The 22,125-nt window shown below is 39.1% G+C and overlaps 1 protein-coding gene across 1 annotated transcript; it reads left to right on the top strand.

Moving 5' to 3' along the window:
* The first annotated feature begins 232 nt into the window (after positions 1-232).
* Positions 233-21,786, top strand: blmh (bleomycin hydrolase). The gene is made up of 12 exons (XM_044118911.1): positions 233-379; positions 2,209-2,406; positions 2,693-2,802; positions 4,539-4,680; positions 4,789-4,877; positions 4,988-5,080; positions 14,123-14,278; positions 14,378-14,536; positions 14,651-14,718; positions 16,331-16,448; positions 16,713-16,779; positions 21,503-21,786. The coding sequence occupies exons 1-12, from the start codon at positions 370-372 to the stop codon at positions 21,649-21,651; spliced, it is 1,359 nt and encodes a 452-aa protein (XP_043974846.1). The 5' UTR covers positions 233-369; the 3' UTR covers positions 21,652-21,786.
* The last annotated feature ends 339 nt before the right edge of the window (positions 21,787-22,125 follow it).

The following is a 22,125-nucleotide window of genomic DNA, read 5'->3' as shown; positions in this document are numbered from 1 at the left end:
AACCACAAGTGCAAACCTAAATCTTTCTGATGTGACACAGCGGACAAAGGTCTAGCTGACAGAAGCTGAATATTTAGATTAAAACCTATTTTATTGTTGTGACAAAAAACAAAACAAAAATCATAAACCAGAAAGGTTTTTAATGTGTTAAATAAAAAAAACTAAAGGGTGACAAATCACACCGGGAAGTTTCGATGGATATAATTTTGATTCTTTAACTCCGCCCAAACGCCACGTCAAAGATCGAACCAGAGCACAGAAACGAGCGCACCCCTTGCACACACTGACTCGTTGTCGGTGAATGAGATAAACAAAGAGCCGGCGACTTTTTTGGGACTACAGTCTAAGCTTCTCAAGCTCCTCAGAAATATGGACGCTGGTAGGTTGAGCGTGGCTGTGTCCCTTTTCAGCCATGTTGGGTTTTATGTCGCCGACCAGCTAAAGCAGACGCTCTCCAGCATCTTCAGGGTTGACAAGTGATCGAGCTAACATGCTAGGTTAGCATTCAGTGCGCTAGCAGCATGCCGGGGTGGTGAGCTAGCAAGACTACGGTGTTCTGTCCTCAAAGTTGGCAGCTTATGGAAACAAACACTATACATGGGACAAACAGAGACGGCAGTTATAAGCAGATAGTAAGGAATATATTCCATGTTTGAAGTTGTCAACTATAGAAAATGTAATTCTTCCTGCTTGACCAGCTAGTCCAAAATGGACCTGTCAAACTCTTTAAACTTCAGATTAATTTCCTTTAGGGGAGAATGTGCTAACGGATTTTTTTCTGAATGATTTTTAAATGTTATAGCTTTCCGAAATAGTTGAGATGTGCTCCGTCTCTCGGGTTTTACAACTCTGTATTTATAGGCTAATGTTTTGGGGTTTTGGCTTGGATCCGAGTGTTTAGATGGCGTATTTAGAAGTATGTGCTAAATCTGTACTGAATTATTTGTCGGAACAACGGGCCTTCTTTTAAACACATTTTGATCTCCGTTTTCCGGCTTCATTTCAGCTGTTGATCTGCTCTTTGCTCGTACTGCCGCGATGGGCATTGTAAAGTGCTTAGCCAATGCAAAGCCAGCTGTAAAACCTCTGATGTGTGAATTTGCAAGTCACCCCTGGCTGCCAGGGCTTGGCCCCAATCCATAGAAAAACCTCTGTGCTGTCAGCCCCCGCCATTCAGGTCTTCATGTGTTAAATAACAGGCTAACCAGCTTTACCAACCTACTAACCTGATGACTATTAGATTTCATCTCATGGCTTCAGCTTCAACCTGGTATTAGAAAAGAAAAAAAAAAAAACTGCTGTCACTTTAAGCTATCGTTGCTATAAACTGACAGTTACTATTTTACTACCTTGTCAGCTTTAATCAGGATCAGTGCATATTTCCCCATAAGGGAACCAATATAATGTTGACCTACTGGCAAAGCACCATCTGAAAATATTTTCTGCCTTTGGTTTGTGTTTATTTTGATAGGTTGTGAATGTAAGCTGATGAAGTTTGACATTATGCCAGTCTCTGCCTTTCAGCAGCAGATCTATTGGCAGCATGCATGACTAGGCAATGTCCTGCTCAATGTTTAATTGCTCTACACTATTATTTGACTGAATTACAAACCGCCGACTGGTGCCGCTTTGAATCTGTCAGTGTGTGTGTGTGTATACTCGTTAGTCCCCTAATCAGCGGGACGGACAAGCTTCCAGTGTGTTCTTCTTACAAATGGAACCAGATAAGTGTTTCAGGGCCTGGTCTGCTCTGCCCTCTGCAGCTAAAGGCCTCCAGTACTAGTCGACAATATGCAAACATTCTTGAGTTTTGTCTCCGTTTGCTCCAACTGGGCCTGTATTCCCCCATTAGAGCTGTTCTTCTAACAGCGTTTATTATCCCAGACAGGCAGTTGTTTGTTGCTTACTCTGTTTGGAGAGTGGAAAAAGAGCGGCACCAGACGGTTGAAGTATTCAGGAAAAGATGAGGTGTTGGCTTACAACTGTTGATCCGGTGTTTTCCAGGAATTATTTTAACGTCACAGTGAGTGAGTGCTGTTGAGAAGAATCTCTAATGGGAAGTAGTGCGTTAAACCTACAACGTGACGATGAGTCATGAGATTTACAAAAGAAAAAAAAAAGCCTCCTGACTCTGATTGAAGTTGAGCAACTTGATTTTTTTTTTTAGTACAATTCTTCACTTTTATCTCCCTCTTGTGTTCTCTAAAGGTTTGAGTCCGGAAAAGGTGACCACCTTTATAAAACGCCTGCGATCCGAACCACGTTATCTGTTGGCCCAGAATGTCTCCACCTGCATCGACCCGTTGGAGGTTTGTTTGCACCGACAGACTGTCCAGGATACTGTGCACATCTTTCAGCACTCCATTCCCACGGAAGGCAAACCTATCACCAACCAGAAAAACTCAGGTATGACGCATACATTACCTGTCGATTACAAATCCTACAGAGAACAGATAAAAGATAACAATGTATACGCAACTTTGGGTCAATGAAGACGCATGCCTTTCCACTCATTTGCTTTGAGAGATTACCTAATTGACAAATGAATACCACTTTTGTGTAATTTGATTTTCAGTAGAAATCCATGTGTTAAAATGACCCAGTCCATTCTTGAATTTATTTAGGAATATGTTGAGTGACAGTTTTGTGTCATGCCTTCACTAACTGCTTTATTGCTGTTTTTCAACAACAGGGAGATGTTGGATCTTCTCGTGCCTCAACGTCTTGCGACTTCCCTTCATGAAGAAACATAATTTAGAAGAGTTTGAGTTTAGTCAGTCGTATCTCTTCTTCTGGGACAAGGTAACGTCCTCTGCACAATCTCATTCTTCTGCTTATTGATACCTGTTTTTTTGTGTTTTGCAGCATGGCGGTAACTACAGTATTCTGTTAGCATACTGTTTGTGGGTCTGCTTGAATCGATGCAGTGTATGCAGCACTCTGTCACCATGTCATTGTTCCTAAAACCCTCTTTTGTGTGTTTTGTTTTGAGCTGATGTCACAGTGACCTCTCACTGCACTTTTCAAGCTTTGGATTTTTTTCCCCCTAGTTTTTTCTTTCTCTGATATGTTGGGACATTTTCCCAGTCAGGAAAACAGCTTGACTTTGTGACTTGTTGAAGGGAAATGGAGTGACATTGCAAGTAATATTAGTCGTAAATTTAACAACAGGAAGATAAATCTTAAAAATTTGTTGCTTCTGTTTGTGAGTAAATCTACCCAAGTGAGCATCTCTTCTCTTCTTGAGGATATTTTTGGTCTAAAGGCTAATAAGAAATATTATGTCTGGATTAGAAGGTGATGGTGAGGATTTTAATTTACTTACACAACAAATTAAAAACAAAAACATAGGACTAATAATTTAGAAACTCTTTTATAACCAAAAACACAACTGATCCATTCTTCCAGCCTGGCTGGGACGGCGAGTTGTCCCTTCCTTCCTTCAATCAATCATTGATTTTTATTTTTTAAAGAAAATATGAATTATACAATTTAACACAATTTTACATAATCATCTCTTTGTCAGCATATTTATCCAATGAATTCTAACCTGCTCTTGTTGTTCACCAAAACTGTTTTTTTTTAGTATTTATACTTTTTCCTGATTTAACTGTCAGAAAGCATAACAGGTAAAATAATTTTAATCAGTAAAAAAGCTATTACTAACAAGACCCATGTTCTTTTTTTAACAAAATGTCCTGATTCAAGTCAAACACATTACCTGACAAAACACTCTCTTGCTAAAATTAGACCTTTGCGATGCTGTTTTTGCTATCTTTACTTGATTGATGGTTATTAAGCAAAATTCTAGGCTGGGGCATAACCCTGCTGCTTCTAATAGAATAGTTGCTGCAGTTTTTATTTTAAACAGCAGATGTCACAGCAGAGTAAATCTACCTCTATTCATCAAGTGAAAATGCAGAAACACAAACCTTCCTAAAGTCTCTGTGTGGATGTTTCTGTCCTTGTTATGGGGGAGAGAAATGACAGGCGTTGACCAGGTGCTAGAGGTGACAGAATGCACTAAAGTGCAGCTGTTCTCATTATTTCTGCTCATCTCTGCCTGACCTGCAAACCAACAGCATCAACGCCCACACTTTAACAGACACTGCTCGGCATGTTCTGTGAGTTTTGATGGCTACGGTATGAGCCTTCCGTTTATTTTAGGCGTAGCGATGGGAGAAGCGTTGTGCATATGTGTGTTTAACAGCATAAAATACATCCACCCACACACACAGAGTGGGTGCTGAGTTCTTGCCATCAAAGGTGAATGTTGAAAGTATTTTTCTACATAAGTTGCAGAACTTAGCAGACGGTGAGAAAAAATTGTTGGAGGTGTCTTTTTATTCATTGTATATAGACTTTGGGATTCAACAAGGTAGCATAAAATAACAGTAAAGACTTTGCTTCTACAAGCACAACTAAATGTAGAAAAAATGTGGTTCCTCTTCATAACTGACTGAAAAAATCAGGTTAATCAATGTGAACTTTCCCTTTTAAAGTAAATACATAAACATAAGAGCTGATTTTTTTTGCAGATTGAGCGTTGCTACTACTTCCTTCATGCGTGCGTGGAGACGGCGCAGAGAAAGGAACCGGTAGACGGACGTCTGGTCCAGTTCCTTCTCTCCAACCCAACCAATGATGGCGGGCAGTGGGACATGCTGGTCAATCTCATTGGTTAGTTCTCATGAAACGTAACCATAGTAAATTAAAGCTAATATTTTCTTGGATCTGCGCATTGTTCCTGCTTTTCACTTCAGATGTTTTCTCATTGCTTTTGTTTAGAGAAGTACGGCGTCATTCCAAAGAAATGCTTCCCAGAGTCACACAGTTCAGAGGCTTCACGGAGAATGAACGACATCCTCAATCATAAAGTACAATTGGCACATTTAGATCAGTGTTCTGCTGAAATCACATTATATTTTCATCAGTGACGTATGGTAGTAATAGATCAGAGCTGTTTTTGTCTCCCGATTTGCTTCAGCTGAGGGAATACTGCTTGAGACTGAGGAACATGGTGTCCAGTGACGCTACGAAGGACGAACTATCTGAAGCTATTGACTCCATGATAGAAGAGGTGAGCCTAACAGGGAATACACACTCATGTTTTCTTCTATCATGTTGATGTATTGATTGACTGATTTAAAAAAAAAAAAAATTGCTGTAGGGGAAAGTACTGACTAAAAGTAGTCTGACTAATAATAATAATATATTTTATTTGTTTTGTGACACTCGAGGTCACCTTACATAATTTAACATAAAAACAAGCACAACATTGAAATGCATAGAATAGATGGGTTTCGAGTTTGGCAAAGAGTCGACGTTACGGAGATCAGGTCAGTGAGTTCCAGAGTTCAGGCAGTAAAACATTTCCACAGTGAAACATTTACTGCGAAAACAATGGATTACAGAGTGAAAAACTTGGTCTGATCAGCTTCTCTCTCAAGTACTCAGACCTTGATTTTTAGTAGAAGCAAAAAATAGAGATGTATGAATGTTTTTTACAGGTTATAAGGGTGTTATGTTACCTTTAATATACCGTGTACGGTAATTTTTTTGTGATATGTTATATATATATTTTGTGAGGGCACGTAATAGTAGGCAGTTCAAATTAAAAAGTAAAATTCAACTCCAAATGCCCACATTAAAAATGAAAAACTGTATTTTATTTATTTATAAAAGAACTTGAAGTCAGTATTCAGATCAGAATTGTGAATTTTTATGGACTGTTTGTTAACTTATCCAGTCAGTGTGAACTGCAAGGTTCAGTTCTTTAAGGAATATGATATTGTGTTTTTACTTTGGGTACAAGAGTATATGGTTTATAACTATTTTTACCTAGTTCCTTTTTTCCACATATTCAACTTTGTCTGGTTAGAGTTCTTCAAGCTGCTTTAATATGATTTTTGTTTTGCTCCTGATTCTGAGGAGAAAAAATTACACTTACAAGTCTAATCTGGTCAAAATGGTAAGTTGTTTAGTCTAACAAAATGAACGATTCAACAAGCATCTGGACCATTAAAAATGCATTTGTCTGCAATTTGTGAATTGATGATTTCCTCACATCAAGTGCAAAAGACTGAAGCAGAGTCTAGTAAAAACCTCAAGGAATTTTAAAGATCAAATTCCTCAAATCATTCGTTGAACCGATACAGCTCTAATTGGCACTATTTGTTGAAGAATTTTTTTTTTTTTTTTTGTTCCACTTTCCACCCAAAAGTTTCAAGTTCAAAAATGAAGCAATATTATCTCAGATATCAGAAAACTAAATGGGTATAAGACAGTCTTCAAAACCCAATATGGCTGCCTTAGATGGACATTTTAGTGATAACAGCACTTCACTCACAATTTATTTGCATTCTTGAACATTTTCCCTTTTGAATCTTTCACACAGTGCTAACCAATCTCCTCTATTGAACATGTTAGTGTTTGATAGTGCAACATAAAGTGAAACGTGTTATTACTTTACTTGCAAACACCACTGAAAGCCATCCAAGTTTCTCAGTGGTGTCTGTACCCCGGTGTGGTAATCGTCATTGTGTGGTGATAATGCATGACAAAACTCTTGCTGATGGCATCTCTCAAAGCCAAGAGACTGTGATGCATTTTCTAAGACTTGTTGTTGGCACTATTATTGTCATGGCTACTAATATCAGAACGTATCCGGACGAGCTTTAGCATCTCGCTAAATTTACATCCAGTACAGGCATCAAGGGCAGTGAAAGGTGACTCCACCGGCTAAATGTCTTACTGGTGTGCAGAGCTTGAATGCATGCCACTTGAAGTATCATAAACTAAATATTACATTCAACCGATTGTGCACCTCTAGTCTTTCATATTTATTTCTTATTGGATTAAATATACACACATTTTTCTAAATTTAAAGCTCTTTATCTTTTTCATCCTCTAAAACACATTCTAGTGCTAGAAAACCAAAGTCCATTGTGATCACAGAGCAGAAATGTAACCTAGAGAGTGTGATCCTATGTAGTTTTTGTCTTATGAAAGTTACATAACTGACTAAAACAGTTTTACAGGAAAGAGACAGGCTGCAATGCATGATGGTCCAATAAAGTGTTGAGCCTTAATATGCCACCTTTAGTGAGAGTCAGAATATTTTTGCAGACACTGAAATCACAGCTTAAAGTTCAAAACTCACTACCAAGAGGCTTATTTAATGTATGAAGGATTCTGTAAATGATTTTTGCTGAAGTGGTTAATTGTTTACTCCATTCAGCTTTGTGTAGAGAATGTGTGGGTTTGATGGTCAATCAAGTTGAGTGAGTTGAGCTTCTCGGTTATTGCAGCTTATTCATTTATGGAGCATTTTGCATGGTAAAACAGAATGCTTCTGTTGTAAAGTTTGCTTCTCCACTGAATTGTTCCATTTTGACCAGCAGAGGGAGCTATACATCAATGCATACCTGGGGAGAACAATGTCCAGCGTAACAGTGAACATAAAAGTAAATTGAAGCTATTGAAATTTGTCAGTCAACAGGTATTTGTTAAAATTAAAGACGATTTGAGAGATGAAACAAAAATTCAGGCTTTCATATTTAAACAGGATAGCATAAGTTAATCAAGTTTCATTGAGAGTGTTGAACTCATCTTGATGCATGCCTACACGTTTTGTTTTTTTAGTCAAATCATAAAGCTTCCTTCTCTTGTATCTGTAATGACAAGGTTAATTAATTTATTCTTATCAGTATTTGCTAATAAACACCAGCTGCTCATCAGCTCGTTTTTCCTTGTGCAGTTTGTGTCTAATGCGCATACGTCATGTCTGGAGCAGTAACCATGGACGATAGTGATCTTGTTTATGGAACAGTCAGTGATCTGTTGCTGCACAGCAAAAGCCCAGTGCAACAGTCAGCCCTCTTCATTTGTGTAAATAAACACATGTGCCACAAGCATAACACGTGTCAGGTGCCCCTCAGTGTGTATGTTGTGTGGGCTTAACGTCTAATTCGCTCTTCCTATGCGTCTGTGTGTGTGTGTGTGTGTGTGTGTGTGTGGGAGGCCAGTCAATCAGTCTCCCATCGACGCAGTGCGGAGGCCTGGTTAAACACTCTTTGTTGTCAGCTGTTAGGTTGTATTGTGCTGCTGACTGGTTGCTTGTTTAAACAGTTGTTTGCATCTACCTGCACCTTCATGGATGTCCTCTCATCGCCACACACATACGGATACGTATGTTATGCAACAGTTGGGTTTCCTGCTGCTACTCTGCACCGCCGTGTTGTAGAAGGTGATGGAGGATTGTTTTTGTGTTTGTCCACCTGCAATCGTTTTGTTATGTGAAACACAACTCAGTCACGGCTGTTGCTGACGAACGATTCACTCTGTTAGAGGAACGATGGGCGTAAACAGAGCCAAACTGCGCACGGATGTCGCTTCAGGCTAACTTACAAAGCAGTATTCAAGACAACGCCAAGATGGGATGACCAGACTACATTTGTCTAGAGCAGCAGGATATTAAGAAACATTACTCTCTGTTGTTATTATTATATTATAAAAAGTTCAAGAAATGTTTGAATTCAAATTTTAATGTGCATACCTTTAAATTAAAAGTGTAATTTATCTACTTGATTAAGAGCAACTGTAGTTTTTATTAACCATACAGCTCATTGATTTATTTTTTTTTTGTCTTAAATTTTCGCTTTTTAGATTTTTTTTCAGATTAACTCAATTGTTTGTGTTTTGTAAGAGATGTAGTCCACATGATGTCACGGGTAAATTAGTGGTCTAAGAAGGCTAACAATGCACTTGGAAAACCCCCCCAGAGATTTAAGCTGTATGGACGCAATGGAATCTAGATTTGGGGCACGGCAACATTTAGCTTCATATTAGCTCAGTCTGTTATAATCAACTGGAAATACTGTTGAACTTCTTGGAGGCTACAAACCTCTGCATCTCAGAAGGTAACCTTGAAGAAATGTCTGCCTCTTACTAAAACACATCTGTCAGTGGATTGTTAATTAGGTTAACAAACTACCTCATGATTCTTACAGTCTGGAATTCCTGGCCTCAAGTTCTAATCTGTGCTCACCACCTGCTCTGTTTGTGCTCTTGAATCTCTTGGCCTTAATTTTGTTCCTCTACGTTGAGGGAACTAGTTTTACCTCAGTTTGCTCACATGTGCTTCAATCAGGATCAAAGCGTCTTGTCAGACCTACTTTCATGTGCGTGGAAGTGATGCTGTCCAACTGGCCTATGTAGCGGCCGAGATTGTGCCCTGGTCTCCATCTCGTCGGCCCCGTACACACCGCAGTGACAGCCAATAGGGGTCAGCGTCTCTGCTTCCACTCACCAGACTTGCCGGTCACTTGACTTTAATGAATATATTTGTGTGTCAAGAACCTGTTCTTATCGTAACAGCCGGTCGGGGATGTTCAATCAAACGAAGCTCATGGCATTAATTTCAGAACCATGACATAAGACTCCTGGTTTGAATTATGACATCATTTCTGATATCTGTGTTGTTCAGGCTCAGATGATGACTGATTGACTCATCATGAGTCCAACTTCAATACGTTACAAAGAGTCGACGTACTCACTTAAATAGGGGAAAAAACGAATCACAGGAAACAACATATATTACATCACACACGTAAAGAAATACACAGATGTTATCCCTCACGCCATGATTGGAGCCTCTCTGTGCTCCATTGCGTCATGGAATCAGATGCACCATGTGCAGCTCTGCTCTTGGCTCGGAACATGCAGAGTGTGATTCCTCAGACAAGTCTAATTTATGAGTCGGTCATCAGCTGACAGAGCAGTTACCCTCTGCTACTCGGAGGCCCCGTGCACGCGGACCGCGGGCCCCCGTCATTTGTTGTTCGATGTGGGTGGGTTGCTGCATGTGTGTCTGTGTTTCAGGTTGCAGGAATATCCGCAGCCTGAGTCGTCCGCTTGCCTTTTTTGTTTCTTCTCCTTCTTCTTTCGACTTTCTCCACACAATTGCTGGGATTTAACAATGACCACGTGTTGAATGTTTACAAAACATGGAAGTTTAATCAAAACCTCTTTCAGTTTTATCCAAACTGTTTGCATGGTGTCATTTGCTTATACTCACAAGTCCAGCTTCTAGACAATGGTTATACATTTATTTCTGAGGAGCAATTAAGAGCACCGTTTACCTCATTTCAACATTCAGTTTGTTGAGAATGCATTTTAACCCTAAAGTTTGCTGGCCACCATATGTACAACAACAAATTACTTCTATTTTTCTCTATAACTTTTCAGTGTTACATATTCAATAGGTGTTCTTTTGTTTGTTCTTCATTATTAATGATTGCTCAAATTGTTCTGAATTATTTTCATTTATTATGCAAGAGTACTTTTCCCTTAATTTTTCATATTCTTGTGGGGGTAAACAATTAAACTCTAATCTTTATTTGTATTTTCAGGCGACATTTATTACCACCAAGACGAAGAAATATGTAAATTTATAAATTGGTTTTATCACAAAAAGTCATCCAATTGCTCTTAAATTTGCCATTAGTGCAGTTAATTGGTACCAGTAACAAGTCCCATAGAATACATCTAAGTTTAATTTTTCATTCTTGCTTTTTAAAGTTATTTAGACTTTCTAGGAACTTGTAGTTTATTTGTGATTTTGTGTTTTCTTGGGGAAAAAGATATGATGTGATACAGAGCCCCGTTTCTCTTGGCCAGTACTCTGGAGGAGGACTCAGATTTATCTTGTCACCGCATAGATTTACAGCAGTAAATTGGGTAAAAAAAAATATTGCAAGGCTCATTGTGGCAAGACATTTTTTACTGAGAGCTGCAGTAAAGAGTGACATCTTGTGGGCACTAACCGAGACATCATCACAAACAGCCAAAAATGAGTCTACTAAACACAACTGAAATCATGTTTGTTGATCAGATGAGACTAATGGCACACACCACAAAGTCTGTATCCGAAAGACACCACCAGTGTGGACAGTGTGGACGCCCCAAGGTACATTACCTAGCGCTCTTCCTCAGACTACTACATGATTTGCTTTGGGGAACAGATCTTTCTCATTGAAAATACTTGACATGTCTGACTAAACTTTCAGGATTTAAAGATTTAAATGTATTAATTGAATGTTTTTGGATTTTAAAGTCTGAACTTCATCCAGCTTTGCCATAAAAGGCTTAAATTAAAGATAAATTATTTTGTAAATGTGCATGTTACATCTTTACATCTGTTTTTCATTTACCTTAATTTGTTGAGGTGCTCATGGTAATCCTTTGTTATGCTAATTGTAGTTTCAGCTTAAGAACTTGGGTATTATATGGTAAAACAAAACTACAGAGCACGGATTCTTCATTTAAGTCCTGTTCCTGAAAGTGGTACTTTGCTTGAGGAAATGAAATACAATTGTTTTTGTCAAATTATGTGAAGTTGTTAATTAACCTAAGTTAACTTGTCCAAGTTTAACTCGGCTCTCAAAAAGTCTCAAATTTACCCCATTGATATTTGCAGAAACTCTTTAAGGATTAATGACTGAAGCCCAGAAATCCATTCTGTCTCGGCACACCTTTAATTTCCCCTTGGGATCAGTAAAGTACTTTTCGAATTTGAATTAAATTTCAATCTACTTGACATTCGTGCGTGAAAGGTGCCAAGTGACTCAGGTTCTTTTGATCACATGAAACATTGGGTCTGCTCTCCATAAACCAAAACATTTAGGCAACAAACACTTCCTGGCTAAAAGTTGTGGTTTCTAAAAATCATTGTGTGCCATATTATACAGATGCTATAAAACTAAATTTCATTTTTTATGTTATTACAGTTTTTTTTTGTTTGTTTTGTTTTTTATTTCCATATGTGCTCGTTTGGTGTTCTGTATAGTGTCAGTCATTTCTTGTCTGCTGTATGGGTAGTTTCACTCATAACATCAGATGACCTGTTTGTTTTGGTCACACACAACATCTAAATATGTAAGATGAGTGTCAGCCATACAGTAAACACTGGAAACAGATCTTATCAGACTTTGGCCACAGTTGGCGTCAGTGTCGTGCAGTCGGTCGGTCACTGTTTACAACTTGACATGCAAACTAACTGTGACAGACCTGGGGTGGATTTTCATTCAGATACTGAATTACAACAAAGGGGGCTGCGCCAAAACAGATCCCCACAAAATAAGTGGATAATGTTGAACTGTTCTCTGTTCAGATTTTAAGATTAAGATTTGAGTGAATGCATGTTTGATGTAGTTTGAATTAATGGAATGCCAGTCGTCATGATTTTGACTTGATTTCTGGCGAATTATATCGGTGTTTCAGAATCTTCATCCATATTTTTGGATGTCTTGGATCATTTACTTTTAGCTTACATCACCATGGGTAGCCATAATGGAAACAAATCAATAGGTTAATAGAACAATTTGTTAGTTTTTTTTCAGCATCTCTGTGTCTCCCTCTTCTGTTTTCTTTGTGTCACTCCTTTACATCTGTCAGTGATGCAACAGGTGTTCCAATATTGGTCCTGCTCACATGTCACCATGGTTGTTTATCCTCTACGGTCAGCCTCACACTCACACCCCCTCTATTTACCTTACCTGGTGTGATGTGTGTTCACAAGGCTGACCTGGAGTAAAGAGCTCACACTCCATTGATCAACACTACATTGTGTTTGATCATGTTCTTAATCTCACCTCAAACCTTCTTCAACCTTAAGTTCAGAGTTTTTCTGTTGTAGAAAAGAATGTTCAAAGCTGACAGAGACAAAACTCCACGCAACCTACAGATGTAAATCCAGTATTTTGCTAAGAATTGGCTTGAGTGGACTGAATATAAAGCATCATCTTCCTTTAGTGTTTTTTTAAAATCCTGATTAAAAAGCAATATAGTCTGTATAACCTGTGTTGTAAACTGGCAAAATGTTAAAATATTTATGGGTATGAATGCTTTAGTTATGCTGATGGTAACAGAGCTCTATGCTCAACTATCAAGAGGAAGTTGAACATTACAAGAAGAAAATACTGGTAAAGCAAGAATTGAGGCAGAGGTCGAGGGACAGACGGGAAGATGGACACTTTGGCTTTAATCTCGCCCATAAGACAGTTTAAACAAAATTTTTGAACTGAGATCAAGGAGGTTCAGAGGCCTTTGTTGACTCAGTACATCTGTGTATTTTGGTTTGTGCCTGTTCTTTTTGTGACTTCACGCTTTGCAGTGCTGAAAGAGGCAAGTGTTTGTTTGACTAAGCCAGGGCTAAATTTCACATCTTCCTTATACTTGACTAGGAGTTTTGGAAAATGTTTGCTTAACTTACACAATTAGAACGTGCACTGTAGTATTGGATTGTGTTTTGTCAAATTGCTGAGCTTATTTTCCTAACACAACAAATGCAGTCCACTTCTTCTTAGTTTTTCTTATTATTTTTGATTGTATTTCAATGCAACAATCGTGCTAGGTGCTGGGAGAGGCGAGCAAAAGATTGGAGAGGAGAATAGCAAAAAGGGGGAAATTCCAAAGATAACTCTATCAGAGGCTGGAAGGGCCAGATTGACAGACGACCCAGTCCAAACAGCTCGATTTAGCCCACAGGAACTCGGTCTGAACTACTGCACTGCAGGAAGACACGTATGAAGGAACGAGGGTGTGTGAGGAGTGATTAGATTGAGGTGAGGGGAAAAATGTAGAATGGGGAGAAAAATCAAAAGGCGCATATAATGCCAGGATGGTGATTGCTGGGCCAAAGATTTTGACTGAGAAATGAAGTTGATCACTTGAGGCAAGAAAAAAACAAACTATAAATGTTTAAATGGGGCGGTATTATGTATTTTCCAGGCACACAGTGCCAATTTATAGCACAATTAAGCACCTATGTTCCCTTTAGATGTACGATTGTTGTATATATTAAACATAACTTAAAAGAAATTTGACTTGGCAATTTGACGCCTTAAAACTGGATAACATAATTTAAAGCTCAGAAAAAGTGTTTTACATAACCCTCCACCCCAGTTAAGATTAGCTGTAATGTTTTGGGTTTTTTTTGTTTGTTTTTTACATTTTACAGCTATTTCTACACTAGCAACATCTCATAATGTGGGATAACCAGCTTGATAAGTTATTTCGAACAGTTTATGATTGAGGGTTCATGTTCCTGCTGTCTGTGCAGGTGTTTCGTGTGGCCAGTGTTTGTCTAGGCAGCCCACCTGACACCATCTGCTGGGAGTACAGGGACAAGGATAAGAACTTCCACCGCATGGGACCACTCACCCCCCAGCAGTTCTACAGGGAACACGTCAAACCTCTTTACAACATTCAGGACAAAGTACTTACCACATCAGACAGACCACACAAACATGAGTTGCATACTTGCAAAGCGAAGCTGTTCGCTCTCTAAACTTGTGCGGTTCCTCCCCGTGCTCAGGTCTGCCTTGTAAATGACCCCCGACCGCAGAATCCTTACGGGAAGCTGTACAGCGTAGAGTTCCTCGGGAACATGGTTGGAGGTCGCAGGACTCTGTACAACAATCAACCCATCCAGCTGCTGAAGAACGCCGCAGCGGACTCCATCAAGGAAGGAGAGGTCCGTGGGAACAACTGGACATGACCGTTGCCACAAATATTTGTAAATTATGGATTCTGGAAATTGAAAAATACCTTTTTTTTTTATGTTTGTTTATCTTTCCACTTCTCTCAGGCCGTGTGGTTTGGCTGTGACGTTGGGAAACATTTCCACAGCAAACTGGGCATTAATGACATGAATGTGTGAGTAAATTTAATCCAAGTTTCTCCCAAGAATGGATGAGGCTTTAGACTGAACTAAATTTCCCTTCAGTTATGATAAAAAAAATAAAAAAAAACACTCTACACAGAACTAGAAGATAGTGGGAGACAGCTTTGTTTTCAAATATGAGAACCTGTCTATTAAGAATTATGTTTCCACCAAACAGAATCCCTTTCATTCACTTTTGGGTTCCAATCCAATTTGCTCTTCTTGTTCATGTAAATGGAACAAAACTCTAGTCTTGCAAAAGTATACATACAGTTTAAAAAAAATTTTCTAATTTTCATAGCACAACCACCAGTGTTGCTTATAATCAATTTATGTGATAGATCAGCACAAATTAATTAACATTTTTGAATTGGAGGTAATATAAATGGATTTTAAAATTTATTACAATTGAAAATCACCAGTTTTGCTTTTATATTTCCATTGTAGCTCATAATGTAGGTTTCCAATCTTCCAATCAACTACCTTATCTGCCCCTGCCTTTCAGTTTCATCTGATAAAATTCATTACAATTCTCAGTTGAGAGAAGCCATAAGGGACTTCTTATGGCTGTCTTCCATCAGTAGTTTTCTTCTTGCCACTTATCCATAAAAGCCAGATTTGTGGAGTCCAGCACTGTTAGTTTTCCTGTTCTGTTAGGGTTTAACTCAGCTGGAGACGGCAGCTCCGAGGAGTTTTGTGGAAATAGGCGGTGCTTTGTGAGAGCAAGCGTTTAGGAACCCCAAATGGCTGCCACTGGAGATTAAAGGATTTCTTGGACATGCATGAAAGAATTAAAGCAACACTCCAGGTATGTTTATGATGGGGGAAGAACATTTTCAAAATGATATGAAGCTCAAAAAAAAGTTGATTTCACATAATACTCTCCCTTTAGGGTTAAATTACCACCAAATGGTTCACTTGACAGTTCTATACTGGAACATACAGATAAGATAAATATATTTAAGTCTGTGGTTTCAAGGTGACAAAAATGGTATGAATGCTTTTGTAAAACAGTATCAGGTGTCCATCCGTCCTCAGAGGAAATGAGGCTGATCTGCGTGAGTTGCTGGCGCCAGGCTTAACTTTTCCCACTGAACTAAACCTGCATGGTGCCAAACGTCTGGTATCATCACTCAGACGGATCTGTTTCAACATGACGCCCAACGTAGCCTAATTTCTTCAATCATTCTCATGATAAGGAGAAATGGTGATGAGCTAGCTATTCTAAAATCCCAGACTTGTGCTTTTGGCTTTCTTAATCTTTCTAAAATAGATTTAAGGATTACTTTGAAGATGGTCTTATGAAAAGATGCTTTTAGTGCAGGGGCCTCAAACTCCAGTCCTCGAGGGCCGCTGTCCTGCAGTTTTTAGATGTGCCACAGGTACATAACACTGGAATGAAATGGCTTAATTACCTCCTCCTTGTGTAGATCAGTTCTCCAGAGCCTTGACCTAATTATTCTATTCAGGTCTGGTGCAGCAGAGGCACATCGAAAAGCTGCAGGACTGCGGCACTCAAGGACTGAACTTTGAGACCCCCGTCTTAGTGTACAAGTGAAGTCGCCACCTGAGTTCAAACTGGAAATACTCTTGATTCCTCTGCAGGTTCAACCACGAGCTTGTGTTTGGAGTGTCTGTAAAGAACCTTTCCAAGGCAGAGAGACTGATATATGGCGACTCCCTCATGACGCACGCCATGATACTCACTGCTGTTACAGACAAGGTACACTTCCACAAACCTACACTCCAGGAATGTGACAAACTCATATGCACAGCACTGACTGACCACAAGGAATACACACATTCAGAATTTCCCAGGGTTTTACTGTTTGTTTACGTGACTCTAATCTGCTGCAGTTTTTCATAATTCTGTCAATTTCCTCCATTGTAAGCAGCCCCAGCTGTCAGGTCACTCTCTTCCCTCATGTCTCCAGGTCTCACTCTTATCTCCCCCCTTTTTCTGTCTTCTGTTCTCTCTCTCTCTTAGGGTGGGAAAGAAGGTTACGAAAAATGGCGGGTGGAAAACTCCTGGGGCGATGACCGTGGGAACAAAGGTAAGAACTAAAACTCTTGATTGATTCTCAGAATTGTGTGATGCTGAATGTTAAGTGCTTCAAACTAAACCTCCTGCTTTCACCTAAACTTGGCACGTCTTCCAGCAAAGTCATTCGATCTGACCTTAACTCATAAAGCTCCTGTTCATATGTATTCAATTAAAAACGGGATTAGAATGAACAGTTTTTGTTACGATGCATTTTACATACTTTAGTCAGTGACAAACAACCCAGGAAATACATTTTGTGGGATTTATTTTGTAAAAGAACCACAGCACTTTACAAGAGGCACATGCATTATGCTATATCCGGAAGATTTAATTTGCTTTGCAGTCAGAGCATCTAAATATCTCTGCTCTCAGATATGAATTTGAGACCACAATTCATATGCCTAAAGCACACACTGTAAACTCAATTGTGATGTAGAGATGTCTTTTCTACCACAGCAATATTAGTGCAACAGACCTTCAGAAGCAAAAGTGTAACAAGAAATTAACAACGCTTTAAAAAGTATCTGTCTAAATTATTGCCTTACGATAAAATGTCAAACAACAGTTTATCAAATTACAAGTAGTTCCAATAGATTGACTGATAATGTCCTCCTTGACCTTCTTTCAGTGTTGTAGTGTGGCCACCATCCAGAAGAGGGCGTCACTGGTCATCCTTAAGCAGAGCCAGTTGATACAGAAATAAAGGTGGCGGAGGGATCTTAGAACAGGAAGGTGAACAGTTCCAATGGAGGCCAGCGTGAGATGCAAGATGCACTTCATGGCGTTATGTTTTTAAATATAAACACTCGACAAGCTCCTTAAGTTTCATGGAGGATTTTGGTTTGTGACAAGTTAAACCAAGGTTTGCGAAAGTGAAAGTGATGTGGTTCATTCAGAGAGATGGAAAACGCTTGGAGTTCAAAACTCATTGTGCTTTGAAGTTCATAAATTTGAGATCCTTACATGTACTGGTTTAGCTTCTTCCTTTTTTTCTTTGTTCCCAGTGCGCCTTTGCTCCTTAGATCCTCCCGTGTGTTGATTTTTTTCTATATACATATGTAATTGCCTGTACCGTCTTGCACTGGGAGTCGGTCTGACATTTTTTTGTTAAAGTGTGTTTTTTCTTCAAATCAGTTTGCCTCGGTCTGGTGGCAGAGTACATCTATTGCGTTAATCCTTAAGTCAAAGCAAACGGTGATGTGAAGCTTTATTTCAAGGCTGGATTATAATTATAGGCTTCTGTCTTTTAAATGCTTTTAAAGCAATTTTTTTGTATGCCAAAAAAAAAAAAAGGTTTTGAATCTTTCCACTTGTGATATTGAATCTATAAAATACTGGTGAAGATAAAAACAAAAGTCACAAATGATTAATTATTTTTATGAATCTAATATCAAGATTCTGAGAATTTATCAAATATTTTGTAGTTGGCGTTATAAGAGCAGCAGATACTCCTGAGGTTTCTTCAACTCTCTCTGCCGCTTATCTCAATCTCTGGCCTCAACAAGCCTCTGGAAGTTCAAGGTGCCAAACACACACACTTGTGTGCATTTAGGCACACAACTGTACTCACAATATTTGCTTGAGCCCACAAACCTTAGAGAGTATTAGGAAAATATGTAAAAGCCCCTCAGTCAAATCAGATTTATTTCATGCAGATCTTATTCCATAAACACCAGCAGATGGGGGGTGAACACCCCCTAACTCTAACCCATCTGTAGCTAAATTTATAAAGTTGTCAAGAACAAAACTTTGAGAAGTGAAATTTGTATGAAAGACAGACTTTCTTGGATAAAAGGTGAATGAAAGGTTGAAAAAATAAGTAGAAGAGGCTGCGCCTGAAGTAAAAACAAAAGCATGTAGATTTTGTGAGAATTTGGGAAAAGTGGCAGGGAAGATATCAAAGGTTTTGTGGTAGAGAGCAGTTATGGAGATAATAGTGTTTGTAAAAACCAAATGCCTCCCTTTAGGTCTCTTAATATTCCTGCTGACCCCAAAAAAGACACAGGAGAGATTTAACTCTCTGTTCTTTCACCTTTAAACCGTCTGTCAGATGCTATAATTGCGCCGCTCTCTCCACAACTCATTTTTATACCATTTTAAACAAATACCTGGCTACACTATTTTGGGTTTTATTTTACACTTTTAAAGGAACATTTGGCCAAGCCCGAGTTCCAAACATTTAGCATATCTTGTATCTGAACCTGGGATTATTCTAGTAGATAAAGATGATGGCTTAATTTCCTCCCAGTTCTTCTCTGTTGACAGGCAAACTCAGGAATATTATGTTAATTTGTGTGGAAGGGTGTGAATAAGAGGCTTCATTAGCTTTTAAATATGTTTCCAATCCATCATAGTCATTCCCACCCAGTTATCTGTCCCTGCAGCTCACTTAGAGTCCTGCTTACATTTCCTTTGCAGTAGGTTGGGAAGTGTTATTTGTTTTCACAATTATTTGATTTGCTGTTGTCATCAAAGCTACAATGCTTCAGCACCTTGTTCCTCATGTTGTGCAATTCCTTCTAATTTCCCCAAAGTTGCCTTTCACCCATGACCCAGTTGCGAACCTGTTCCTCTCCTTGCTGTTGGTAGCAGGCCTCGTGCTTCCTTTGGGTATCGGGTTGGAGCATCTGAGATTTGAGCTCGTTCCCAGTGCATTACCTCACACACTGATCCAGTGAGGGACCTGGAGGTTTTTCTATGTTGTGTGGGCCATTTAATTAAACCAGGGAATTGATATACAGTCCAGACCATAAGCTAAATATATGGTCATCACAATATAAATAAAATAACTTTGTGGAATGCAGTAGATATTGGCTAAAATATTCCATATCACGAGTTATCACTTTTCATGTCAATATAAAATTCATCCTGCATAATAGTCTTTCTACAGTCAATGTCCACACCTGACACAGACCTGACAGAGGTCAAAATGCTAAAGGTCACAGAGTGAGCTGGAAGAACCGATAAAAGCAAAGAGTGATTCTAGAACAACTGATCTAGTAATTGCATTATTGACCAAAAATCATTGTTATTAATTGATTGTCTTTTATGCAGCCCTAGTCTTCAGCTCATCTGTTGCAAGAGTTGGCATGCAGCTCACAATCGTAAAAGGTGACAAATAATTGGTGGAGTTAGTTATCGTCGTTCCTTTTTAAAGTCTGATCATCCCTGAATATATTTGTGTCCACTTTTTGGTACCCCAGCGTCTTTTCCTAGGCTGAAGAATGAAGGAAATGCAGAAGTACGAAAAGCCAAAGTGCCTCAGATGAGGCCGGTTCACTTCAGTGCTGTGCCCTGTTGAATTAGACAGATGAATGCAGTGGCTGCTACCCAGATCCTAAGTATTGTCATTGTTCTTCCAAAACACAAAAATGCAAATCCTTTTGCTGCAACTTGCTTTTTTTATATGAAATGCAAGACAGCTGTTTTACACTCTCCCAGCTCCTACTACATCAATCTGTCCTTTGCTCTGTCAGCCTGAAGGCAAATAACACCCAGCATTTCCACACAAGCCATGCCACCCAACATGTGGGTTCCAGGAACATCACACCAGCTCACAGGAATACCACAGTGAGAATCGGGCAACGTGCCATACGAAGACATGCGTGCTTGGCAGAACGTGAATATGCAACACATGCTATCTTGATGCATTGTTTTGAACTGTGGCACGTTCTTGCAGTTAGCCTGACGTCCTTGATAAGTGTACTTGACAGCGGGAGTGTTTTCCCAACTCTGAGCATGTGAGAAGAGAGGAAAAGCTGGTTGAATTCAGTTTTTGACAGGATTTTAGCTGTTGCCGGGTTGCTTTCCACATTCAAATGCAGACAAATTTTGAAATGAAGCTGAGCGGTGACGTTGGAGGAACCGGGCAAACATTTTGTGTTTTTTCACGGTGGTTGTGAAAAGTTGATACCAGGAATGCCGAGTGCGACATAGAAGCCGGAGTTAAGTCACGAGGACGTCTGCTGAAACGATAGCTTAGCAATGAAGTTTAAAACTTAACATTAGCAAACAAAGAGCAAAAACCTTCACCCTTAATTGAGTTTTTCTTTACCTCCTCTACATATATTTAAAGAAAGGAAAGTGAGAAATGGTTAATGTAATGTTGCTTGTTTTTTTTTTTAAAGGAAAAGTGCAAAATTGGTTAACTTTCTTTGAGGAGAAAGATGAATCTGTCTGCACAGGACTGAGAAGTGTTGCATAACTTTCCCATGATACTGCTTACCCATGCTAACTGAGCTGTGCTCTAATGAAAAGCTCATGAAAGAAATAATGGGTAAAGTTGTCCATGCAAGGAGAAAAGATCATAACGTAACCAGAAAAAACATTCTGCTAAATCTGCTGGTTGCAGGTTTGTTTAACCAAGAGTCATTTAATGTGTTTGATCTCTAAGATAATGAATCTGCCCTTTGTTTAGACTTCAGCACCTACGGTACTACCTGTTTAAACAGAACTGTTAGAGCAGTTTATCATGGATCCCGTCTTGATAGTTTTACATAAGAGAACATGTGCACATATTTTGGTACAGAAGGTGGAGAAAGCATAAGCAGAAAGTCTTACTCGCCAATAACATATTTAGGTCTCTTTTCCATTCTCCAGGTTTTAGGAACGTTCTAAAATAAGTGTAGGAAAAATATGTTATTATTGGTACACACAATGTAATTGTTCAACATGAGTTGGAAGTTAATTGTTGCTTTTTCTTGAGTCTAAGCAGTTTGTCCCGTTCTCTACAGGTTATCTCATCATGACAGACGATTGGTTCTCGGAGTATGTCTACGAAGTGGTTGTGGACAAGAGGTTCCTCCCTCCGGATGTGCTGGAAGTGATGCAACAGGAGGTTGTTGTACTTCCTGCGTGGGACCCAATGGGATCATTAGCATAAATCCAGAAATCCAGGTTTTAGCCCCAGCCCTTTGTCTGATTGACTCCGCCCTTTTACCTCCAATATTTCCCTCACAGCCACCCCCCTCCAAAAGAGCTTGTTCTTATAGAAAAAAATAAAAACTTTTCTTTTTTACTCGACTACCAGTGTCTTTTGTCTGCATCGCAAGTAAATTAACATACACATGGAGTCTGCACTGTTCGTTCTTCATCTTGGTGAATTGAGCTAGCGTGCTATGCTCTGTACAGCAAACATCAGGAATGTTATGGCATTAGATTTAAGCCATTAAATTACCCACTACTTTCTGTGGTGTAGGCCAATGAGGTATGGACGTTTGCATGTTATACTTGGTTCATTCATTACAATCAGGAATTCGGAGTGAGGGACAAAACAATTAAACTGTTCTGGCTAAAAGCTGAAACATCTCTTATGGCTGTTGTTAATCTCACTGTGATACACAGTTAAACGTCCATG

The sequence above is a fragment of the Gambusia affinis genome, linkage group LG06 (genome assembly GCF_019740435.1).
Source record: "Gambusia affinis linkage group LG06, SWU_Gaff_1.0, whole genome shotgun sequence".
Classification (NCBI taxonomy): domain Eukaryota; kingdom Metazoa; phylum Chordata; class Actinopteri; order Cyprinodontiformes; family Poeciliidae; genus Gambusia; species Gambusia affinis.
The sequence above is the reverse complement of the archived record's forward strand: the minus strand, read 5'-3'. Positions and strand labels throughout refer to the sequence as shown.

Coding starts and splice junctions, on each gene's coding strand:
- blmh (XM_044118911.1), top strand. Junction 5,081..14,122: donor TTGACTCCATGATAGAAGAG/GTGAGCCTAACA, acceptor CTGTCTGTGCAG/GTGTTTCGTGTGGCCAGTGT. Junction 16,449..16,712: donor TCACTGCTGTTACAGACAAG/GTACACTTCCAC, acceptor TCTCTCTCTTAG/GGTGGGAAAGAAGGTTACGA.